Source organism: Patagioenas fasciata, chromosome 14 (genome assembly GCF_037038585.1).
Source record: "Patagioenas fasciata isolate bPatFas1 chromosome 14, bPatFas1.hap1, whole genome shotgun sequence".
Classification (NCBI taxonomy): domain Eukaryota; kingdom Metazoa; phylum Chordata; class Aves; order Columbiformes; family Columbidae; genus Patagioenas; species Patagioenas fasciata.
Genome location: NC_092533.1, coordinates 4,967,985 through 4,987,318, shown reverse-complemented (window position 1 = coordinate 4,987,318; position 19,334 = coordinate 4,967,985). Strand labels below are relative to the sequence as shown.

Sequence of the window (19,334 nt, the reverse complement as noted above, 5' to 3'; positions counted from 1 at the left end):
CCCTGCGGCCGTTGCGCCAACGCTCCCCGCGCCCTCGCGCCGCCGCCGCCCACCAATGAGCGCGCAGCAAGCCTTCCTCCCGCCGCACTGTGCGGTCGCCATGGAGACCGCTGGCGGAGGCCCCGCCCCCGAGCTCTGCCGTGCTCCCCTCCCCACGCTCCGCCCACCCGCTGAAACCATGGAGAGATCCGCCTGGTCGCCTAGAAGGGCTCGTTGCCGCGCTCTCAGAGGGCGTTTCCGCTTCCGCTCTGACCATGCTGAGGTGCCGGTGGGCGGCATCAGCCATCGCTGTGCTGAGCGGCAGCGGCCGCCGTCACGTCTCCATGGCGAAGAGCAAGTTCGAGTACGTGCGGGACTTTGAGGCGGACGATACGTGCCTGCCCAACTGCTGGATAGTGGTCCGGCTCGACGGCCGCAACTTCCACAGGTGATGGCCGGGCGGGCAGCCAATGGCCGGGGCGCTTATAACGGGGTGGTCGCTATGGCGACGCCTCAGAGAGCTGGAGGGGGAGGGTTGGGGTGCGGCGGGGCAGACATGAGGGTGCTGAGGCGGGAGGAGTCTCCGGGCTGGTGCCGTGGGGTTGGCCTGGGCTGTTCCCTGCCGGCCTGTGCGAATTCGGCAGGCGCGGGGGTTACAAATCCTCCTTTTCCTCCCTAATCCCGATGCACCCTGGAATCACAGAATGTCCTGCGTTGGAAGGGACCGACGAGGGTCATCGAGTCCAACTCCTGTCCCTGCACAGGACACCCCACAGTTCACACCGTGTGTCTGAGGGCCTTGTCCAGTCTCCTCTTGAACACTGTCAGATTGGGACTGTGACACCTCCCTGGGGAGCCTGTTCCAGTGTCCAGCACCGTCTGGGTGAAGAACCTTTTCCTCATGTCCAGTCTGACCCTCCCCGGCACATCTTCTGCCATCCCCTCGTATTCTGTCATTGGTTGCCAGAGAGAAGCGCTCAGTGCCTGCCTCTTCTCCTGCCCCTGTGAGGAGTCTGTAACTGCTATGAGCTCTCCCCTCAGGCTTCTCTTCTCCAGGCTGAACAAATCAAGTGACTTTAGCTGCTCTTCATACAGCTTCTTCTCCAAATCCTTCACCAACTTCGTGTCCCTCCTCTGGACACTCTCTAGTAGCTTTATATCCTTTTTATCCTGTGATGCCCCAGCCTGCACACAGTGCTGCAGGTGAGGCTGCACCAGGGCAGAGCAGAGCGGGACAGTCCCCTCCCTCACCCAGCCAGCAGTGCTGTGCTGGATGCACCCAGGACACAGCCTCCCCAGCTGCCAGGCCGCACTGTTGCCCTTCACTCGACCTCTCCAGGGCACAGAAACTACTGGTGTTTTGTCTTCAAGGGCCATTGATGTTTGGAGTGAGCGTGTGTGTGACATTTGCTTTTCCTTGGGATTAATAGAACACAGTTCTCTTGAGTGGTGGGTGATGTATTCTTGCTGGGCATTTGGACTCTGGTTTGGTCACATGCAGGCCTGGTAAAGCCCTCATGTTGTGACAGTTTTACTGATGATGTTGCCCCTGTTGGACTAAAAGACACCCTGGGAAAAAGGGAGTTTGCAGAAAATAGTATTTGTCATCTTCTTACTCCAAGAAAAATAGGAACACCAGTTGTTTTGAAGGACTGGCTAGGGTGGAATACTGATGGGAAAGAGAATGGGTTATCCAGAATTATAACAGGAGCTTTTGTTACTATTTTTCATACCTGGAGGGATTTCTGTGTCCATATTGACAGGATACTGGAAATTAATATTCACAGAAAGCAAATATGAAACTGAATGGTGTAGCTGTTTAAGGGATTCTTATTCAACTGTTCTTGCTTTGAAGGTTTTCTGAGCAGCACGAGTTCAAAAAGCCAAATGATGACCGTGCTCTTCAGCTGATGACCAAATGTGCCCAGACAGTGATGGAAGAATTGGAGGATATTGCTATTGCTTATGGACAGAGTGACGAATATAGTTTTGTTTTCAAAAAGAAGAGTAAATGGTTTAAAAGAAGAGCAAGGTAACAGCTGTTTTGATACAGAAGTGAACTTGTTTAACGTCTCTAACTCTATAATTTAGATTTGCCTTCATCTACACGCAGAAATGAGGAATAGGGCTGTGTTTGGGCACAGATGCTACAGTTAGTTCAGGTTCTTCATGTGAACTCTTTGCATGTGATCTTGCAGGAAAATATGTTCAATCATGCAGAGTTTTAAAAGTTTTCATAAAACAAACATTAGAAACAAGCATTGTTGGAATAAACTTTCTTCTAACAAAATGTTACCTTTTTCAAAGTCTTTTACTTGATTCTCAGTACTTGCTGTTTTTTAAAAGACTCTTACACTGTTGCTGATCTGTTGAGTCATTATTTAAGAAAAGCTGCTGTCCACCAAATTATTGATACTCAGATAATCACAGATATTTATATATATATGTAATCATATTGATGTATTTATTTATTTTTCCTTTTGCTTTGTGTTTGCAAGCAAGTTCATGACTCATGTAGTCTCCCAGTTTGCCTCAAGTTACGTTTTCTATTGGAAGGATTACTTTAAGGACCAGCAGCTTCTGTACCCACCAGGATTTGATGGACGAATTGTCTTGTATCCAAGCAACCAAAATTTGAAGGACTACCTCAGCTGGAGACAAGCAGATTGTAAGCGTTTCTAGAGAACGGAGATTTGTGCAGTTGAGTTCTCTTCCTCTCTGAATAGAAATGCCTTTATTTCCAGTGTGTAGATATAGGTTATCAGTGAAAGAAGAGCAGCTATGGTCATAGTTTTAAATAAACAATATTAGAATTGTTTGAGGCTTTGTATGGATGTAGAAATACTCTGAAATTCTGAGTCTTCAGGCTACAACTGTATTTGTTGCATCCTGGGAGTGAGTTCAGCCCAGGAAATAGTATAGTTATTAATAAATTTATTTATTATTATTATGTTCTGAGTTTGTCTGGCCAAGTAATCTTTACTGAAGAGATATGAATGTTCAAATTCAGGCCATGTAGCAGAACTGTAGCAGTTGAAACTGCTCTTTATTCCAGGTTAGAGCAGACCATTGGATTTATTCTCTAGGTTTTTGTTAGTACCTAGTCTGTGTTGCTCGAATGAAGGTAATTTACATTACACATAAACACCCTTCACCCTCTCTTCTCATTTGTCAGTATTTTATAATAAAATTTATCTTCTAATAATTTGTATGGTATGCAGTACCTTAAAAATGAATCAGAAAGATTGTGTCTTCTCAAGCAACTGATATTATTAATTCCTCTTTATTCTTGGCTGTTTCTTGGATGTGACTCTGGAAATAAAGTGTTCTTTTTGAGTAGTAACTCAAATTTGGTAAATACTCTTTCTCTCTTCTCTTCCTCTGTAGGCCATATTAATAACCTTTATAATACAGTGTTTTGGATGCTTGTACAGCGAAGTGGTTTGACACCCATGCAAGCACAGGAGAGACTCCAGGTAAGACTGGCTTGAGGTCTTTTTTTTCTTCCTAGCTCCAAAGAAAATAAGATTTGCTAAGCTGTGTCTTGTCTACCTAGCAGCACTGACTGGCTTATCTGTTCTTCCTGTAATAATTTTGCCATCGTAGATTCAACAGCTTCTTGAATTGTACAGATGTTAATGTGATTAGCAAATAATTTGGTGTGGTCAGATGTTAGCAGGATTTTTATTTCCTAATTGGCGATTTCAGCAATCTTAAAAATGTCATATAAACAGCCAGTAACCATAAACACAAAGTACAATAGCAGGATTCAGCTACTATTGATTCCCAGTCCCTTCTGTAGTGTTTTGTCTCATTGTGTAGACTTGAGCAGATTATTTCTGTTTTCTCCTGGAGTCTGTTAACTTTCGTTTGCTTGTCTTGAAAATGTAATAAAAAGCGTCTCTGTTTTAATATCTTCATTTGGCAGTTGGAAACAATTCCTCTGTTGTGAGAGGTAATTAGGCCACCTAATGTAAAGGTGAAAAACCTGCATAAATGTCACTCTTCCAATATTCACTTGTCTTCTGCCCTAGAGATTCAGTTTGTTTTCTGTAAGAGTACTTTTTCTTTTCATTTCCTCGCAGGGAACTTTGGCTGGAGATAAGAATGAAATCTTGTTTTCTGAATTCAACATCAACTACAACAATGAACCTTTGATGTATAGAAAAGGAACTGTCTTAATATGGCAGAAGGTAAAAAACTATATTACCACTTGCTTCGTGCTTATGTTTTAAATAGCTGCACTGTGTCAAACAAGCAATACTGTAAGATCAACAGAGGTATCCCAAATGTATGTCTATGTACACATATATTTTAAACTAGCCATATTTGCCATGTAATGATGTGTAAGGTGGCTAATTGTTTTGAAGGTGGTTTTGAGATATCTGTATCTATGAGCATAGTACAAAAACTAGTTGCTGAAGTCTGGCTTAGGTACAGATTGACTTGAAATAAAACATTTATCAACAGATGACAATGTATATGTAGAATTTCCCAAGCCTGATGTATTTGTAGGATACATCTCTCTTGTTTAATGAATCATACAGTTGGTTTCTTACTGTTAGCAGCTTTGAAAATTGAGGAAGCATTCTGCTTCCTGAAAAATTGCATTTTAATGACTGTTGTCAGTTTGATATGGTAATCACTAAGGCTTGTGCCAGGCCCTTCACTGGATTAGTTCCCAAGTATTTCCACTGCAAAGGGATTACGAATTTGCATTCAGTAAAGTAGCTCAGCTCATAGTGTGCTTAGTCCTTTTCCGTTTCTGTAAAGGAGCATAGTACGGAGTGCAGCAGTTAATGAGGAATTGCTTTTAATGATAACTTGGAAATATTCATCATTCTGGAATTGCAGCGTTGATTGAGAGTTAGTGAAGAAATTCCTGTCTTGTGTTTTGTATGAGACTCCAGAAAATCATAAATGTTTCTGGCCGTAGTGCCCTTCTGTACTAGAGGATCTTAACTAGAAAGGTGTGTGTTTTGTGTGATCAGGACTCTATCTGTCTATTGTTAGGAGTTCTCCATAACTTGCTCAGCCTTTTGTCTTCCATACTAAAAAAAATTCAATCCTTTATTTTATTTATTATTTACATTTTGTCCAGCAATTTCTGTTACTTTCTTTGAACTAACTAGAACAGATAGAGACTCCCACCTGGAAATACAATGCACTCGTTCCTTATGCATATTTTGTCCTTGGTAATTGTAGACATTTGCAAGGTTTTCTGTTTGCTTTATATAGCTCCAAATTAAATATTGTGCTTTATTCAAGAATACTTGCAATCAGTTATGTGAATTTGGAGGTAATTTCTTCCAGGTATGTGATTATGACATGCAGTTTCAACTGCTCATATATCAGTCTTTAAACTGAGAAGATTCTCTTACAAAAAATTCAGTGTTCAAATTCTGCAGTATGCTGTAGTGTTGGTAGTTGCTTTTGTTGTAGCTTTGTTTCTTATCCGTTTGTGAATCTTCTCTGGAGCCTTATATGTCTGCTTATGTATCAACTCTATCTTCAGATTAATGAAGTCATGACTAAGAAAATAAAACTGCCAAAGGAAGCAGAAGAAAAGGAAGTGGAAGTGACCCGGACAAGGACTAAAGTCATTCCCCTGCATTGTGACATTATTGGGGACCAGTTCTGGGAGGAATATCCTGAAATTCTGGCTGAGGATAGTTGATGCCTCTGAGTGTAACTGACTATAACATGGTGCTCTGCTGGCATTGTTGGCAAGTATGACTGGTGGCTGGTTCAGTTGAACCTGTGACCCTCTTCAGCAACTACATTGGTTTTAGCAATGTTGTTGCCTGAAAACAAGACACTTGTATGTTGTCTGACATACAATATAAGTTTTTCATATAGGCATATCCTTGTATTTTGAATGTTAAGAACCAATCATAAATTAAGACCACTCTGCCTTTCTACATGTGTATTTGTAGAAACAGAGTATAGAAATTTCATACATTTCTATAGCATTTAAACCATGAGCTATCTTACTGAACTGTTGAGCTACAAAAAAAGCTTGTATATTTGAACAGTTAAAAGCAGAGGAAAAAATAATTCCTTTTTTGTTTGTTTGTTTCAACTGAGACAGACCAGAATACTTCAATTGGCATTTGATATTAGACTCTAATCCCACTGTGTTCAGTCAGATTAGTGACAAATTGTTTAACTGCCTAATGTCTGATTCTTACGGAAAGGACAGGCAGTACAGCAGTTTCCTATGACTGATTTTTACAAGCTTTTGTCAGATGTACAGGATTTTTATGCTTTTAAAAATAAATAAAAGATCTTCCCCGCTGTGTTTATTACTTGGCCTTTCTTTTTTCTGGGATTTTTACTAGTAATTGGTGAAGGTTCCAAACAGTTAATAATAAAGATACTGTACAGACTCAGATTCTCTTAAGACGTGGGTAGACGTTTTCTCATCTTCCATGGCCTGAGAAGTCATCTGTCTCCTCCAGGGGAGTGAAGGGTGGCAACACATGAACTGACACCAGCTTGCATTGCTGTTCCCTGATTTTCCTGGGGATGATGCAGATGTAGCGGTCCTGACAGTACGTGTTGGTTAGAGGGAAGGGAGGCATGTTGCCTGATCTATGCACAACTTTGATCTGGTTTAACAGTTAAACCCCTTTGTCAACTGCTAATGTAAAGGAGCGCATCCCAGTGTAACTGCAATTTGAGGGAAATAACCTATTTCAGTATAGAAATACAACTATAATGGTATAATGGGTGTTTATAAGCATATTATTACTGCTTTTAACCATGCTAGTTTCAAAAACAGTTTTAGAACAGTAATCTGGCTGGCAAGGTGTTGCTGAGGGGTAGATAATCAGCAGTTGGGACTGGCCATCAAAATGGAAAGGATCAAATCTGACTGAAGAAGATGCGTACTGAGTTGATTTTCCATTAATTCATATAGCGGGCTACTTGCTGCTTTCACCCTCCCCACAGAAGAGCCTGTACATTTAAGGAAATGTGCATTTTGTGTGTGTGTTTTAAAAAAAACCAACCAAACCCCTAAACAGATACTGATGTAAAATACTAGTTTGCAGTCTCTTCTTGAGAATGAACAAGGAGTCTGTGAATTTAAAATAGCACAGGACTTCCCCCTCTGCTGCTGCGTGCAAATAGTGAGCAGTTAAGTCAGTTCAATGAGAGAACACGTATTGGTTTTAGTTTGTAGAATGAGTTGTATCATTCCCAGGAAGAGGATATGAGAAATCGTGAGATGATGATTCTGAATGAATCACTGCACCAGTCATTTACCGCTAAGAACTTCCTATCTGTCTAGCTGGGGTTTTTCAGTCCTGTAACACAAATGTAACTTACTTGACTTTGCTATGCCATATGTTACTATCTGGTGCCTGACTTCAGACTTTACATATAAGGCACCTGCCTCAGAGGTGATAACGTTCAGATTTTGAAGTGTGACTAAAGATGAAAAACTATTTTGGCAACTATGATTCATGCATGGAAAGTATTATGTAGGTTTTTTTATCATATATGTTATGAGTACCTGATACATAAATATATTGTAGAATGTATGTACATCATGTGTGTGTGTGTGTATAAAAAATAGGTATGTATTAGGTATTAAGAGTGTTTTCTAATTAAGTTATCCTTACAATAATATGTAATGAGTAAACGTATCCCTTTACATGTGGATTTTGGAACCAAGATGTGGATTGTCTGTACAGCCATGGCCTTTAATTTATATTAATATAAATGCTAGAGAAAGGAACTCCCTATGATACCCTCATGCATAAAGTCATATATGACTTTGTAGCTGTAGAAGAAAATAAATCTTGAGGATCAAGTGGACTGCCATTAGTAGCATACACACCTCAACCTGTGCCCGTACTTATGGGTATTTCTGTAGCTGCAGAAGTCCTGTACTGTGACCTGGTGAAGAAACAGGTGTTTTCTCTGAAGTTGGTCTGCAACCAGAACAGGAAGTGTTAAATGTACGGGAACCCATTATGAAAGATTAATGACAGGTGGTGGAATCTGTTACAGTAAAACCACTCTGCAGCATTAACACATGTTGCCTTGCTTCTCTTCAGAGAAATGTTTCTGCACTGTACGTCCTTTTATGGATTAAAATGCAAGTTATATTGCAACCAACTTTGCCCAGGTGCCATTTCATTGCCTGGGGTTGGGGGCAGGTGGAGTGAGGTCCCTGTTTGGGGAGCACACCCAGAACAACCTGGGGGCTCAGGCTGGGCTGCAGAGCGAGTCCCAGGACAGAGACCAGTGGTGGCATCACACTGGGGAGTTAACTGAGGGTGCAGCAAGGAAGGAAAACATAGAATCATAGGATGTTCTGAGTTGGAAGGGACCCACGAGGACCACTGAGTCCAGCTCCTGTCCCTGCATATGACAACCCCACAGTTAATGTGTCTGAGGATGTTGTCCAGTGTCTTCTTGAACACTGTCAGGCTTGGGGCTGTGACACCTCCCTGGGGAGCCTGTTCCAGTGTCCAGCACCCTCTGGGTGAAGAACCTTTTCCTCATGTCCAATCTGACCCCCCCAGCACATCTTCTGCCATCCCCTCGAGTTCTGTTGGTCACTGAAGAGAAGAGCTCAGTGCCTGCCCCTCCTCGTCCCCGTGTGAGGAAGCTGTGGCCATCATGAGGTCTCCTGTCAACCTCCTCCAGGCTGAACAAATCAAATGACACTAACCACTCCTCAAACGCCTTCCTCTCCAAACCCTTCACCAACTTCGTGTCCCTCCTCTGGACACTCTCTAGTAGCTTAACATCCCTTTTATCCTGTGGCGTCCAGAATTGCACTCGGTGCTGCAGGTGAGGCCACGCTAGTGCACAGCAGAGTACAGTGACAGCGGAGCCTCCGTAGTGACAGCGGAGCCACCTCAGTGACAGCGGAATCACCTCAGTGACAGCGGAATCACCTCAGTGACAGCGGAGTCTCCGCAGCGCCCGCCCCGCGCTGGCCCCGCCCCGGGGTTCTCCGGGCGGCGCAGCGGCGCCCCCTAGCGGCGGCGGGCGGGGCCGCTCCCGCAGCCCGGCATGGAGGAGGACGAGGGGGCTGCGGGAAGCGCGGAGCAGCGGCGGTCCCGCCGCCGGCCCGGGGCCGAGCGCTCCCCCAGCCCCAGCCGCCTGGACGTGAGCTCCAGCCGCTTCGACCCGCTGCTGGCGCTGTACTCCGCCAGCACGCCGCTGCCCTTCCCCGCCGCGCCCTGCTTCAACAACCTGGCCGAGTACGAGAGCTTTCAGCGCGGCCTGCTCCGCCCGCGCGGCCGCCGCTCCGCTCCCTCCCGCCGCGGCCCATCCGCCGCCCGCCGCGGCCCGCCCGCCGCCGACCCCGAGCGCATCCAGCGCCTCCGCAGCCTCATGGTCAACGCGGGCCCCGAGCAGGAGGCGGCCCAGGGCGCAGCGGCCGCCAGGCGCCGGCGGGCGCCGCGCAACGTCCTCACCAGGATGCCCCGTAAGGGCGCCGGCGGAGGGAGCGCGGTCCTGGGGGTGAAGGGGCGAGTGAGGTGGAAGGTTGAGAGGGGCTGCGGTGGGGAAGGGGAGTGAGGTGGGGCTGGATAAGGGCTGAGGAGGCAGCCTGGGGTGATGGGGGGTGTGAGGGCGCGGACAGGAGGCTGTGGGGGCTGAGGGACCCTGGGCTTGGATGTGGCCGGAGGTGTGAAGTTGAGATGGAGCTTGGGGGACTTCGGAGGTTTGAAAAGAGCTGAAGGAAGTGGTTGGGTGACAGCGGAGTGTGTAGGGGTGGAGGGGGGGGAATGATGAAGTTTGGGTGGAAAATGGTCCGTGTGTGCTGGGTGAAAGACTGGGGGACTGCGTCCAGAAATGGGAAACGGTGCATTCACAGAACTGATTACTCAGAGGTGACACGGGTTTGTTACTGTGATGTCCTCCCTAGTTTTGTTTATTACATTGATCCTCTTGATTTCACGGTAAAAAGGATGAGAAACTGCTGTGCTTTGAAAAGTACTCTTTTTAAACCAGGAACCGGATTTGAGTCCATGCAGCTCATGGTGTGAACTGTGGAGTTGTCACATGCAGGGACAGGAGTTGAACTCGATGATCTCTGTGGGTCCCTTCCAACTCGGGACATTCTGTGGTTCTAAGTCGTGGATTACCGCAGCATGAGTCTGTAACACACTGCTATATCTTGGTTACTAACTGTACAACCCGGGGGCATAAATACAGCCCTGGCATTTCTGATAACATGATGACAGAACAGTGGGTTGAGGTGGGAGGCAGGTGTGATGTTGCTAAATTTGTCATCTGCGATGATGATACAAGTTTCTTGTGTACAGTCAGGGTGAGAGCCCCTAAACACTAAAGGGTGCAACTTGTGCACCTACACCAAGAGCCAGATGGCATTGCTATGGAGTGAAGTATAACTTCAGTGCATTTAATTAAAACACAGAGCTTTTATTGAAGTCAAAGTATCTCTTCTAATCACCAGCATCACCTTATTGTTCTTTTTATAAAAAGGCAAAGCCCAAGATATTCAGTTCTGAATGCCCAACACAGAATGTTTTTCATGCTTAGACACCGAACAATATATGCATTGCCATAGGTTCTGCATGATCCTAAATGTCACATCAGCTTAATGTTCTGCACAAATGCAGAGGTTCTCTTGGTGTAAGATTTCCAGAATAATTAACCCGAAATATTTATTTAGGATCTTAATACAAAGAATCTGTGTTTAGATTGCTATGAGGGAAATAAAAACAAAACACTTCTGTAAAAATTAACTTTAGTGGTGGCCTAGCAAATAAATTACATGCTTTCATTAAGAACATGTATTTAATATTCTGACATCTAAGGCTGGACAGCATCGACTTTGAAGAAGGCTGGCACAACTGACATAAAAAGTGCTATCCAGCAGTCTGGAGACTTTTACTAATAATTTATAGCCAAAATTGTGTGTTTTCAGTGTAAGTAGGGGGTCTGTCTGCACAGCCGGTGGGCCAGCGCTTGAAGCTTGGATTCTAGGGCTGTAGCCACCTCTGAAAATAAGTGTAATAGGTGGTTTACTGCATTGCACTGTCGTGACACTGTGCTCCCAGGTAGCTGTGACAAGGAGCTCCTTAAATTTAGTGTGTTAGACCTGTAAAATGGAGCCAAAATCTTGCCTGTCATGAGTGTGATTTCAGTAGCCATGAAAGTGCAAAGGAAGCTGCTTTAGCAGTGCCTGGTTTGGATCAGCTCAGGAGAAGCTATTTCTAATTACTTGGCATTTACCAGGGGGCAGGGAGCTCGTGCAAGCGGTTACCACAGAGAAGTTAGAAAGGCGTTTGATAGTGTTCTGAGTTATTTCAACTGTTCTGACTTGCTTTGCTTTAATGTTGCCTCTTAATAAAGTCTACCCTGAGGACAAGGACTTGAACTTAACCAGAGCTTGGATCTTTATTTTCTCCTTCCTGAGGTACTTGCCTCTGGCTTACAGTAGTTTTTTAGCCATCTTCAGAATCCTGGTATTAAGCATGTGCTTATTTTATACAAATAGGGGTTGGATTTTGCGTACAACACCAACCAGGTAACTTTTCCTTATGGATTGAAGATGTATTAATACTGGTACTTAACAACATCAAAAGCCACAGGCAAATCTAGCTGTGTGCAGACGCTGGTCATTACAGGCTTTGATGCTTGCAGAAGAGATATGTTGTGAAATGGAATTCTTTGTGTTGCCAGTTTCATTTTTGTCTGAGAAGCAGATATCAGATTGCTGAAAGGTTTTTGGATGGTTTGTTTTGCCCTTTTAATCAGGTGAAGTTGAAGGTTTGCCCTGGCAAACTGGAACTTTACACAGCAAGGGAAAGCAGGAAGGGCACGGGTGCTCTAGATGTGGTAGAGCTGGAATGTAACGTTTTCCACCAAGCTTAATGGGGCGTCAACACACAAAGGCATAGTTGGAAATAAAGATTGTGCTTGGATTTTATAAGAAATCATAGAAAAAAAATTCCTGTGTAAAAGGAATCTAAAATCTAAAAAAAACCCCTGGATCTAAAATCTGAAAAAAGCTAAAACTAAAACAATAATGTAAATTTCAGGTTGGTGAGTAAAAATACTGTTATCTGATTGAAAGCATCAATCTGATGCAGTGATGGTATCACCTGTGGTTCCCATGATGGGCCTGTGAATTCAGAACAGAAGTTCACAGTCAGGCTGAAGGAAGCACAGACGCTCCTGAAGAGATCCCCATAAACAAAGCTGGGAGGTACTGACACAGCTTATGCCCTGTGTGAAAGCAATTTTCTCCAGCTACCTTGCCAGAGAGAGCTGGCATCAAGACAATGGATCTCAAAAAATAAATGTGATTAGGTTAATTCAGAGGAAACTGCTTTAGATTCTCCTGCTGTGCCTGAGAATTACCGTGCAACCAAATACTGCAGGTCAGCTGTCACACGGTAACATTATATACTCACAGGATGCATTTTCTAGTGTAAATCAAACCATGAATAGTCTAGGTAGTACCCGCTTGCAAAGATTTATAGTGTGCAGATAAAGCTTGTGTTTGGCAGGTATATTGTATATTTTACTGAATTCCTTTGGTTTTACCCTGACTAAAAGCATTATTGTTCTGTAGTTCAACATGGTTTCATTGGTGGCTGCTGCTTATAGTCATTTTATTTCTTTGCCAACAACTTGTACATCATTGAAGGATGAAGACTTGTACGTCTTTGAAGGATGTTCAGCTGTCTACTGAAAGTTTTAGCTGAAACAATACGGTTTCATCAGCTTAAACGGATCCAACTTTGAGTCATCTGTTGCTTCAGAAATCTTGCAAAGAAAAGGAACACATCTGAGACAACACCTTCTTAACAGATGATAACTCACCTGAGATAGCCTTAACTAGACATTTGTCTTCTCTGCAAAACTCTGCTTTTGTGAGCTTTCTGTTCCCTCTGAACCACTTTTATTTAAGATTAGCATTACTTAGTATGTTTTTGAAATGTAGCAAAAAGATTTTCAGCTACGGCTGATTTGGCTGTGGGTTATGTCAAGTGAAACCTTCGTATTCGGTGAATCCATTTCTGTCCTCACAGTAAGGAGAGTTTTGGTTGTCTGGTAATTACAACTGCAGTGCGTTACAGTGCTCTGGGGCTTCTCATTTCCTTTGCTGTGAAGACAAATGTTGTACAAAGATCTGCTCTACTTCTACATAGAGTAGATTTCTACATGTGCTATATATATATAGATATATATCTGTATTTTGTTGCAGATGGGTGATGTTCTCTTTCTGTTTCAGTCCATGAAGGCAGCCCACTGGGGGAGCTTCATCGCTGTGTCCGAGATGGTGTAAAAATCAATGTCCACATCCGCACTTTCAAAGGTCTTCGTGGAGTCTGCACGGGATTTTTGGTTGCATTCGACAAATTCTGGAATATGGTAATTATTGTTCCACCCATTGATTTGTAATGGCTATTTTGAAAGCTTGAAATTTGCAACACGTTTAAACAAACTACATTTTGAGAAGGTGAATGTGGTTGCGAGGTTCATAAAGCTGATTTGCTCTGGCCCTGAGTGCTGGATTTCAGATGAAGTGATGGTTGGTGCTGGGTTGGTACGTCTGAGAAGTGCCTGGCCATCTTAGAGAGGTTTTAGGTGAGAGAGCAGCTTCAAAGTGTTCCCAACAGCTCTAAATGTTTTGTATAAGAACTCAGGAAGGTGGAATATGAGGAATATCGGAAGTTTCCAAAGCTTTCTCTGCAAAACCCAATCTTCTTACAGTGGTAGTCACTTCTCCATTTTCTTTCACTACCACATCACTGGCATGTCAGTGGCAGAAGCTTTTCCCTGTGTTCTGTCTCATGTAGATCTTAAAGACAGTGGATGGGAAAGCAGCTATGAAATACTTGTGAACCTGAGGCTGTGAAAAGTTTGGAAATAGGTGACGGGGGGAAAGGATTTTGCTGGCGAAGCTCAGAAAGGTTTTGTGGGTAATACAGAATGTATGTTAGGCTTTGCTGTTGCTTTTACACCTCAGTTTAACTTGGATGATTAAGAAGCCATGTCCAAAGTACAGTGAGAGCATAGTTTCATTATGCTGTGACACAAAACTGCTCCAAAGCTTCTTCATGTTTTCTTTTAATTTGGAGCTTTCGGTTTCTTTTATGTTCTAGGCCCTGACGGATGTGGATGAGACATACAGGAAACCAGTCATGGGCAAAGCTTTCTACGCAGAACCTCAGCTCACACTAACCCGGGTGGGTGACCGTCTCCAGTTTTCGTCTTTATTTTAGGATCTCCTTTTTCAAAGTATTAAAAGGGGTATATTGATTGGAAAGTTAAATTTACATTTGAAATATTTTACCTCCTTTTATTACAGGTGACTCTAAAATGACTTGAATGGTGGGGGAGGAAACAGTTTTCTGACCTTTTTGAAAGTATTTTTGCCATAGTTCAGTGTGAGAGAAGTTCCCCTTGGCAGTTCCTAATCTTCAATCACAGTTGCTGCTACTGCTTAGTGCAATAAGCTGATCTTCTGTAAGCTCATTCTGTGGGTTTTGATTTATTTGTGCTCTGCATTTTTTGCACCTGGGACTGATCTGGTCTACATTTGTCCTGCCGTGTGATTTGGCAGCACATAACTTAGTCATGTTCATGGAGCAGCAGTCTCCTGTCTCCAGCCAGTGAAACAGTACGTCTGGTCACTCTGATCTAGGTACTGTGAAGCCCAAGGTTCTGCATGTTACTCCAAAGCAAGACACTCTCTAGGATCCAGCTGCAAAAAACCCTATGTTTATGAAGTTGAGAACTGAAGAGATGATAGATGAACTTCTGAACAATGAAGGGAAAAAAAGTGACAGGGCTGTGCATGTTGAATGGCATCGCTCTGGGCCTTTTGAACATCAGAGAGGCTTCACAAAGACAGTTTCATTGTGAGGAATTAGCTTTCAAATTCCTGTCATTTAAATGTATTTTCTGATAGATCCCACCCTTCCTTTTTTAAAGATGAGTTAAAAGTAATGGAGTTGTCATTGTTTCTTTAGCCCGCCCGCACAGGGTCTGGCTTTCCATCCTGTTGCTGGGAAGGCTAACTGAGAATCCTTTGCACTTGTCAGTGTATCATAAAAGCTTGCCTGCTGACAGAGTCAAAGCAGTTTCTTTTCCAGTTTCATCACCATGTATTCTTAGATTAATGAGTTCATTCAGTGCTTTGAATTTGCTGCTCTATCTTTTATTATTTTTCTATTGTTTTTAGTCTGCTCATCTCCTGGAATGCCCAAGCACCCTCTTTGTGTCGGGGAACACAAAAGGTCCATCACTTTTTCAGTATATGCTCTTTACTCCCCTTGTCTTGGGGATTCATGTTCTGCCTAAGGGCAGAAGGACGGAAATCTCTCTAATATCTGACAACATTACAAGAACATTGGGGCAAGTGAACTAATGGAGGAACTTGGTTTCTTTCTGTTGTTCCTGACCAAAGTTAAATGCTACTGCACATCTGAATTGCTCCCCAAATTAAAAACACTCATGCGCATGCAAGAGATCTGTCACCTTATGTCGCAGCTTGACTTTGACAAGAAAATATAGTATTTATTGCTGGGAAAGATTCTTCACTAATTGTGTATTGTGAGCTCTGATTTGGGATTGCATACACAAATACCATGTGGAAATGCCAAATAAGCAGCCTCTCTTGTTTTATAAAAGTGGTCACAAATACAAATGTTCTTTTACAGCTGTTTGACAGACTCAAGCTGCAGGAGTCCTCAGTGAAGAAGGGCGCTGACTCAAAGACTGTCTCCGAGGAGCTGGCGCTGACAAGTGACTCTCAGACACTCGGACGGAAAGTTGGATCAGGACGAGGGAAAACGGAAGATGAGCGTGAGAAACAGAAACGCTCGGGCAGAGCTGGAGAAAAGAAGATGCCAGGTGACAGTTTGCATCTGGCTGCCACAGGTGAAGCTGATGTGGGCAGCGGGACTGCCCACGCAGAGGGGGCCAGCGCTGGCGGTGCCCGTGCAAGAAGCCAGTCACGGAGAAAAAGGCGGCCCAAAGTGGATTATCAACAGGTGTTCACCCGCCACATAAACCAGATTTTTATTCGAGGAGAGAATGTCTTGCTTGTCCATTTAGCACATTGACTTGGCTGAGCCTTCATCAGCGTATTTATTTGATAGCATGAATTGCGGCTGCAGCTCTCATCGCTATTTAGCGTTCTCATTAATTATGATGGTACCGTGACTGGTTTCCTGTTGCCATAACAAGGTAGAGGAAATAATTCTAACTGGAGCATCCTGAGCTGGATGCCAAAGCAGCCTCCTTAACTCTCCGTTGGGGGTCTCAGGATGAGGTCAGTGAGGCAGTTGTTGCTGGGAGGTGAGGGAGGTAAGCGCAGATCCCACTGCTCCTGAAAAAGATGCGACCTGGAGAGAGTTGAAAGAGAATTTTGGTGTGCTCAGTTAGAGGATCTAATTGTGGCACACACATAAGGAGCTTAAGATTAGCTCTCTACCCAAAATGAATCACAAATGCTTTTTTTGCATGTTCTGAATAATCTCAAGAGAAGATTGCTAATGAAACCAACAGTTTAACTGCAGTTGTTACATGGATGTGTTATTTTCCAGACATAATTCTGACAGTCATTTTGAGATAGTATATGAAAAGGTGGAGTGACATACTACTGATGACCGTTAGCCTCTTTGCCATAGGGAGCTCTGTAATGCCCTGTGTGACCTCTTTATTGAAAACTGCTCTTTTTCTGTGAATGATGGCAAGACTTGAATTGATTTTCCATATCAACGCTTAGGCTTCTGTTTGTAAAGCTGTGCTTTAGCCCCGTGTCACCAGCAAGCAACTAATGTAGCTGATCCAGGGACTTCCTCCGTATTTGGAGTTTGTCTGGGAATGTTGTGGATGCAGATGGAAAATTGTACTTTTATATTCCAACCATTCGCTATTTAGTGTGATAGTGAAGTTTGCAAAGATGTAGTTATTTCTTCTCAGATTTAAGTATTTGTGCTGAGCACAACTGTACTGTATCTAAGCGCCTTTCAAGTCCCCTCTGTTGAAACTAGAGGTGCTGTGTCTCCAGCGATACTCATGGAGCAGAAATCTTCATGGGTCTTTCCTATCCATATGAATGATGCATCATCTAATTCCAGTTGAACAGAGCTTTGGAGGTGTGCCTAGAAATGTTTTGAAATATGAAAGTCAAACTCAGCTCATCAGTGGTTTTATTTTAGCAAGGTTGTTAAGCTACAGTAGATCAGGCCAGGCTTCTGCAGCTCTAAACTGCTTTCTAAGAGCTACATGCAGAAATTTGGGGGTAGATGAAACTGTTCTGTTATCTAGACTGTTCCTCTACTTGCCAAAGGACACTAGATTTCACAGTACTATTCCTGTTTTCGTCTCAACTACCTTATGATTTGCAGCAGCTCCATGTGTTTAAGATGAGGTTGGGAAATTGCCAGGGTAACGGTCAGGTCTGACAATGGGTAGAACATTTAATGCCTCGTAGCAGGTCTTGTATTGTGTATAGAGGTCATAAGTCCTCAAACTAAGTGACTGTACTCTCAATGATGTATATTTCTGTCGCTGCAAATGCAGCGTACTGCTTGTTGTTAGGGGTATGTCTGCTGCTCGGGTGAGTTACAGAAATCATTTAGCAGGGATTTCTGGACACACAACACAGATGGATGCCTCTGGAGGAGCCTGAAACTTTTATGTCAGTGTTTCAGATGACACGGGGCTTGGATGGCTGATCAGCTGAGCTGCAAACCCAGGTTCAGCCTGGGACAGCAGTGCCTCAGAAGAGAAAGTACTGTTGGCACAGAGCAGTTTCATTGAGAGTGGGGAAAAAAAGTGTGGGGGGAAAGGAAATAATATCTACAGTTTTTTACAATGCATAGCTTTATTGCTATAATCCCTTCCTACTGTCAGCTGAAACTGAAAGGGTTCTTCTCTTGAAGGTTCTTGTTTCCTCTCCTTTTTTCCTTTCCTGTCTCCTGTCAGTACTTTGTCTCCTCAGGACATTCTAAACTCTGGTTTAGGAAGATTGTTCTTGTATTCTCCTCTAGTTGTCCTGGCTTTCTGAACCTTTCCTGCTTGGCTTTCCATGTGGTTCCCAACTGTCCAGAACAAGTGATTATTTTTCTTCTTTGGTTGTGGGCTGTTTTTTCCCTTCTGCTTTCTGATGGGTTTGGTTTGATTTCAGTTGCCTGGGATAACTATCTCTCCTCTTCCATTCATGCCAAAGGCTCCTGGGTTTGACACCTCTCCTCTTTCCCTCATACTTGACCAAAGGGTGTCAAATCTCCACTCAGGCCTATGTACTAGGGCATCTAATTGTATTCTGGCTTTTCTTTACCTCATATTCTTGATTCTCTTTGTCGGCCTAGTTCATACTGCCTAGGGCATTAAATAAGATATAACCACCATGAATGTTCTTGTGGCCGTACTGCTGTGCTCTTCCCTTGTCAGTTGACCACCAAGTTCTCAGTTCCTACTGGAAGTCTCAGCCGTCCTTTCATCAGAAGTTCTTCTCTTCCAGGTGTTTGTTGCTTCACATCTACAAGTTTCTTCTTTTATGTTTTATGAAAAATGCTGGTGCTTAGACTTGCGTTTGTGCCTTGATTTTTATGTCATCACTGACCCATTCTTCCAAAACCATCACCTCAGTCAACAAACCTCGTTAAGAACTATACAGTTTGTCTACTTTTTTTGCTCTACCTCATTATTAAACTCTTCCTTCTCTATTGTCTTTTTCTCAGTTGGTTAAAATTCTCTCTTCCAATTTAGATTTAATGGCTTATCTGGTGGGTCTTCCTTCTTTTCCTACTTCCCTATCCATCTCTCATTATTTTCAAGCTGCTTCCTAAATACAGCCTCTTCCACAACTTCAGATCTTCCAAAGGTCCTTTCTTTTCCCTACTTTCTATCTTCTCAAGCCCATTGTCAAAATGCTTTTTTGTGAATTTTGTCTCTTTCAAGCATAGCATTTGTGATTTTTGTCTTTTTCAAGCATCACAATTGTGGCTGAGCAAGTGATCCTGGATGTGTGTTGTCGCTTGCATGGTTAATACTTCAGATAAAGTTGCTCTTTGAATAAAATTGAATGTGATGTTTCAAAATGAAGTCTTCTACCTCACTTAAGTATTCATGTAAATCTGTTTGGTTTTGTTTGTTTTTTGTTGTTGTGGGGTTTTTGTTTTGTTGGGTTTTTTTAAAGAAAACAATCCTTGGAAACAAATCAGGTCTGTGGGGTTTTTTATTGTTTCTGATTATTTCTTTCCATGCTCTTCCTTTGCCAAACTCAGCATAAAATCCAGGTTCTTTGTTCAAAAAGCTGGCTGCTCCGGGCTGTTCCTCTGTGCGGTGTCACAAAGATGCTGTGAGCACAGGCACCTGAAGTCGCTACACTAAAG

At 43.4% G+C, this 19,334-nt stretch overlaps 2 protein-coding genes across 3 annotated transcripts; both read left to right on the top strand.

Annotated features, from left to right (window-relative positions):
* Positions 1-231: 231 nt before the first annotated feature.
* THG1L (tRNA-histidine guanylyltransferase 1 like) lies at positions 232-6,287 on the top strand. Of its 2 annotated transcripts, XM_065849057.2 has the most exons (6): positions 232-427; positions 1,835-2,011; positions 2,478-2,647; positions 3,367-3,455; positions 4,065-4,172; positions 5,495-6,287. In XM_065849057.2, exons 1-6 carry the CDS (start codon positions 255-257, stop codon positions 5,654-5,656), a joined length of 879 nt encoding a protein of 292 aa, XP_065705129.1. In that variant the 5' UTR covers positions 232-254; the 3' UTR covers positions 5,657-6,287. The 2 variants fall into 2 exon arrangements, with proteins under 2 accessions (XP_065705129.1, XP_065705130.1); XM_065849058.2 differs by lacking the exon at positions 232-427 and having other exon boundaries at positions 1,876-2,011; positions 2,482-2,647.
* A 2,705-nt stretch (positions 6,288-8,992) lies between these two features.
* LSM11 (LSM11, U7 small nuclear RNA associated) lies at positions 8,993-19,040 on the top strand. The gene is made up of 4 exons (XM_065849137.2): positions 8,993-9,430; positions 13,214-13,353; positions 14,088-14,171; positions 15,648-19,040. The coding sequence occupies exons 1-4, from the start codon at positions 9,013-9,015 to the stop codon at positions 16,050-16,052; spliced, it is 1,047 nt and encodes a 348-aa protein (XP_065705209.1). The 5' UTR covers positions 8,993-9,012; the 3' UTR covers positions 16,053-19,040.
* Positions 19,041-19,334: the final 294 nt, after the last annotated feature.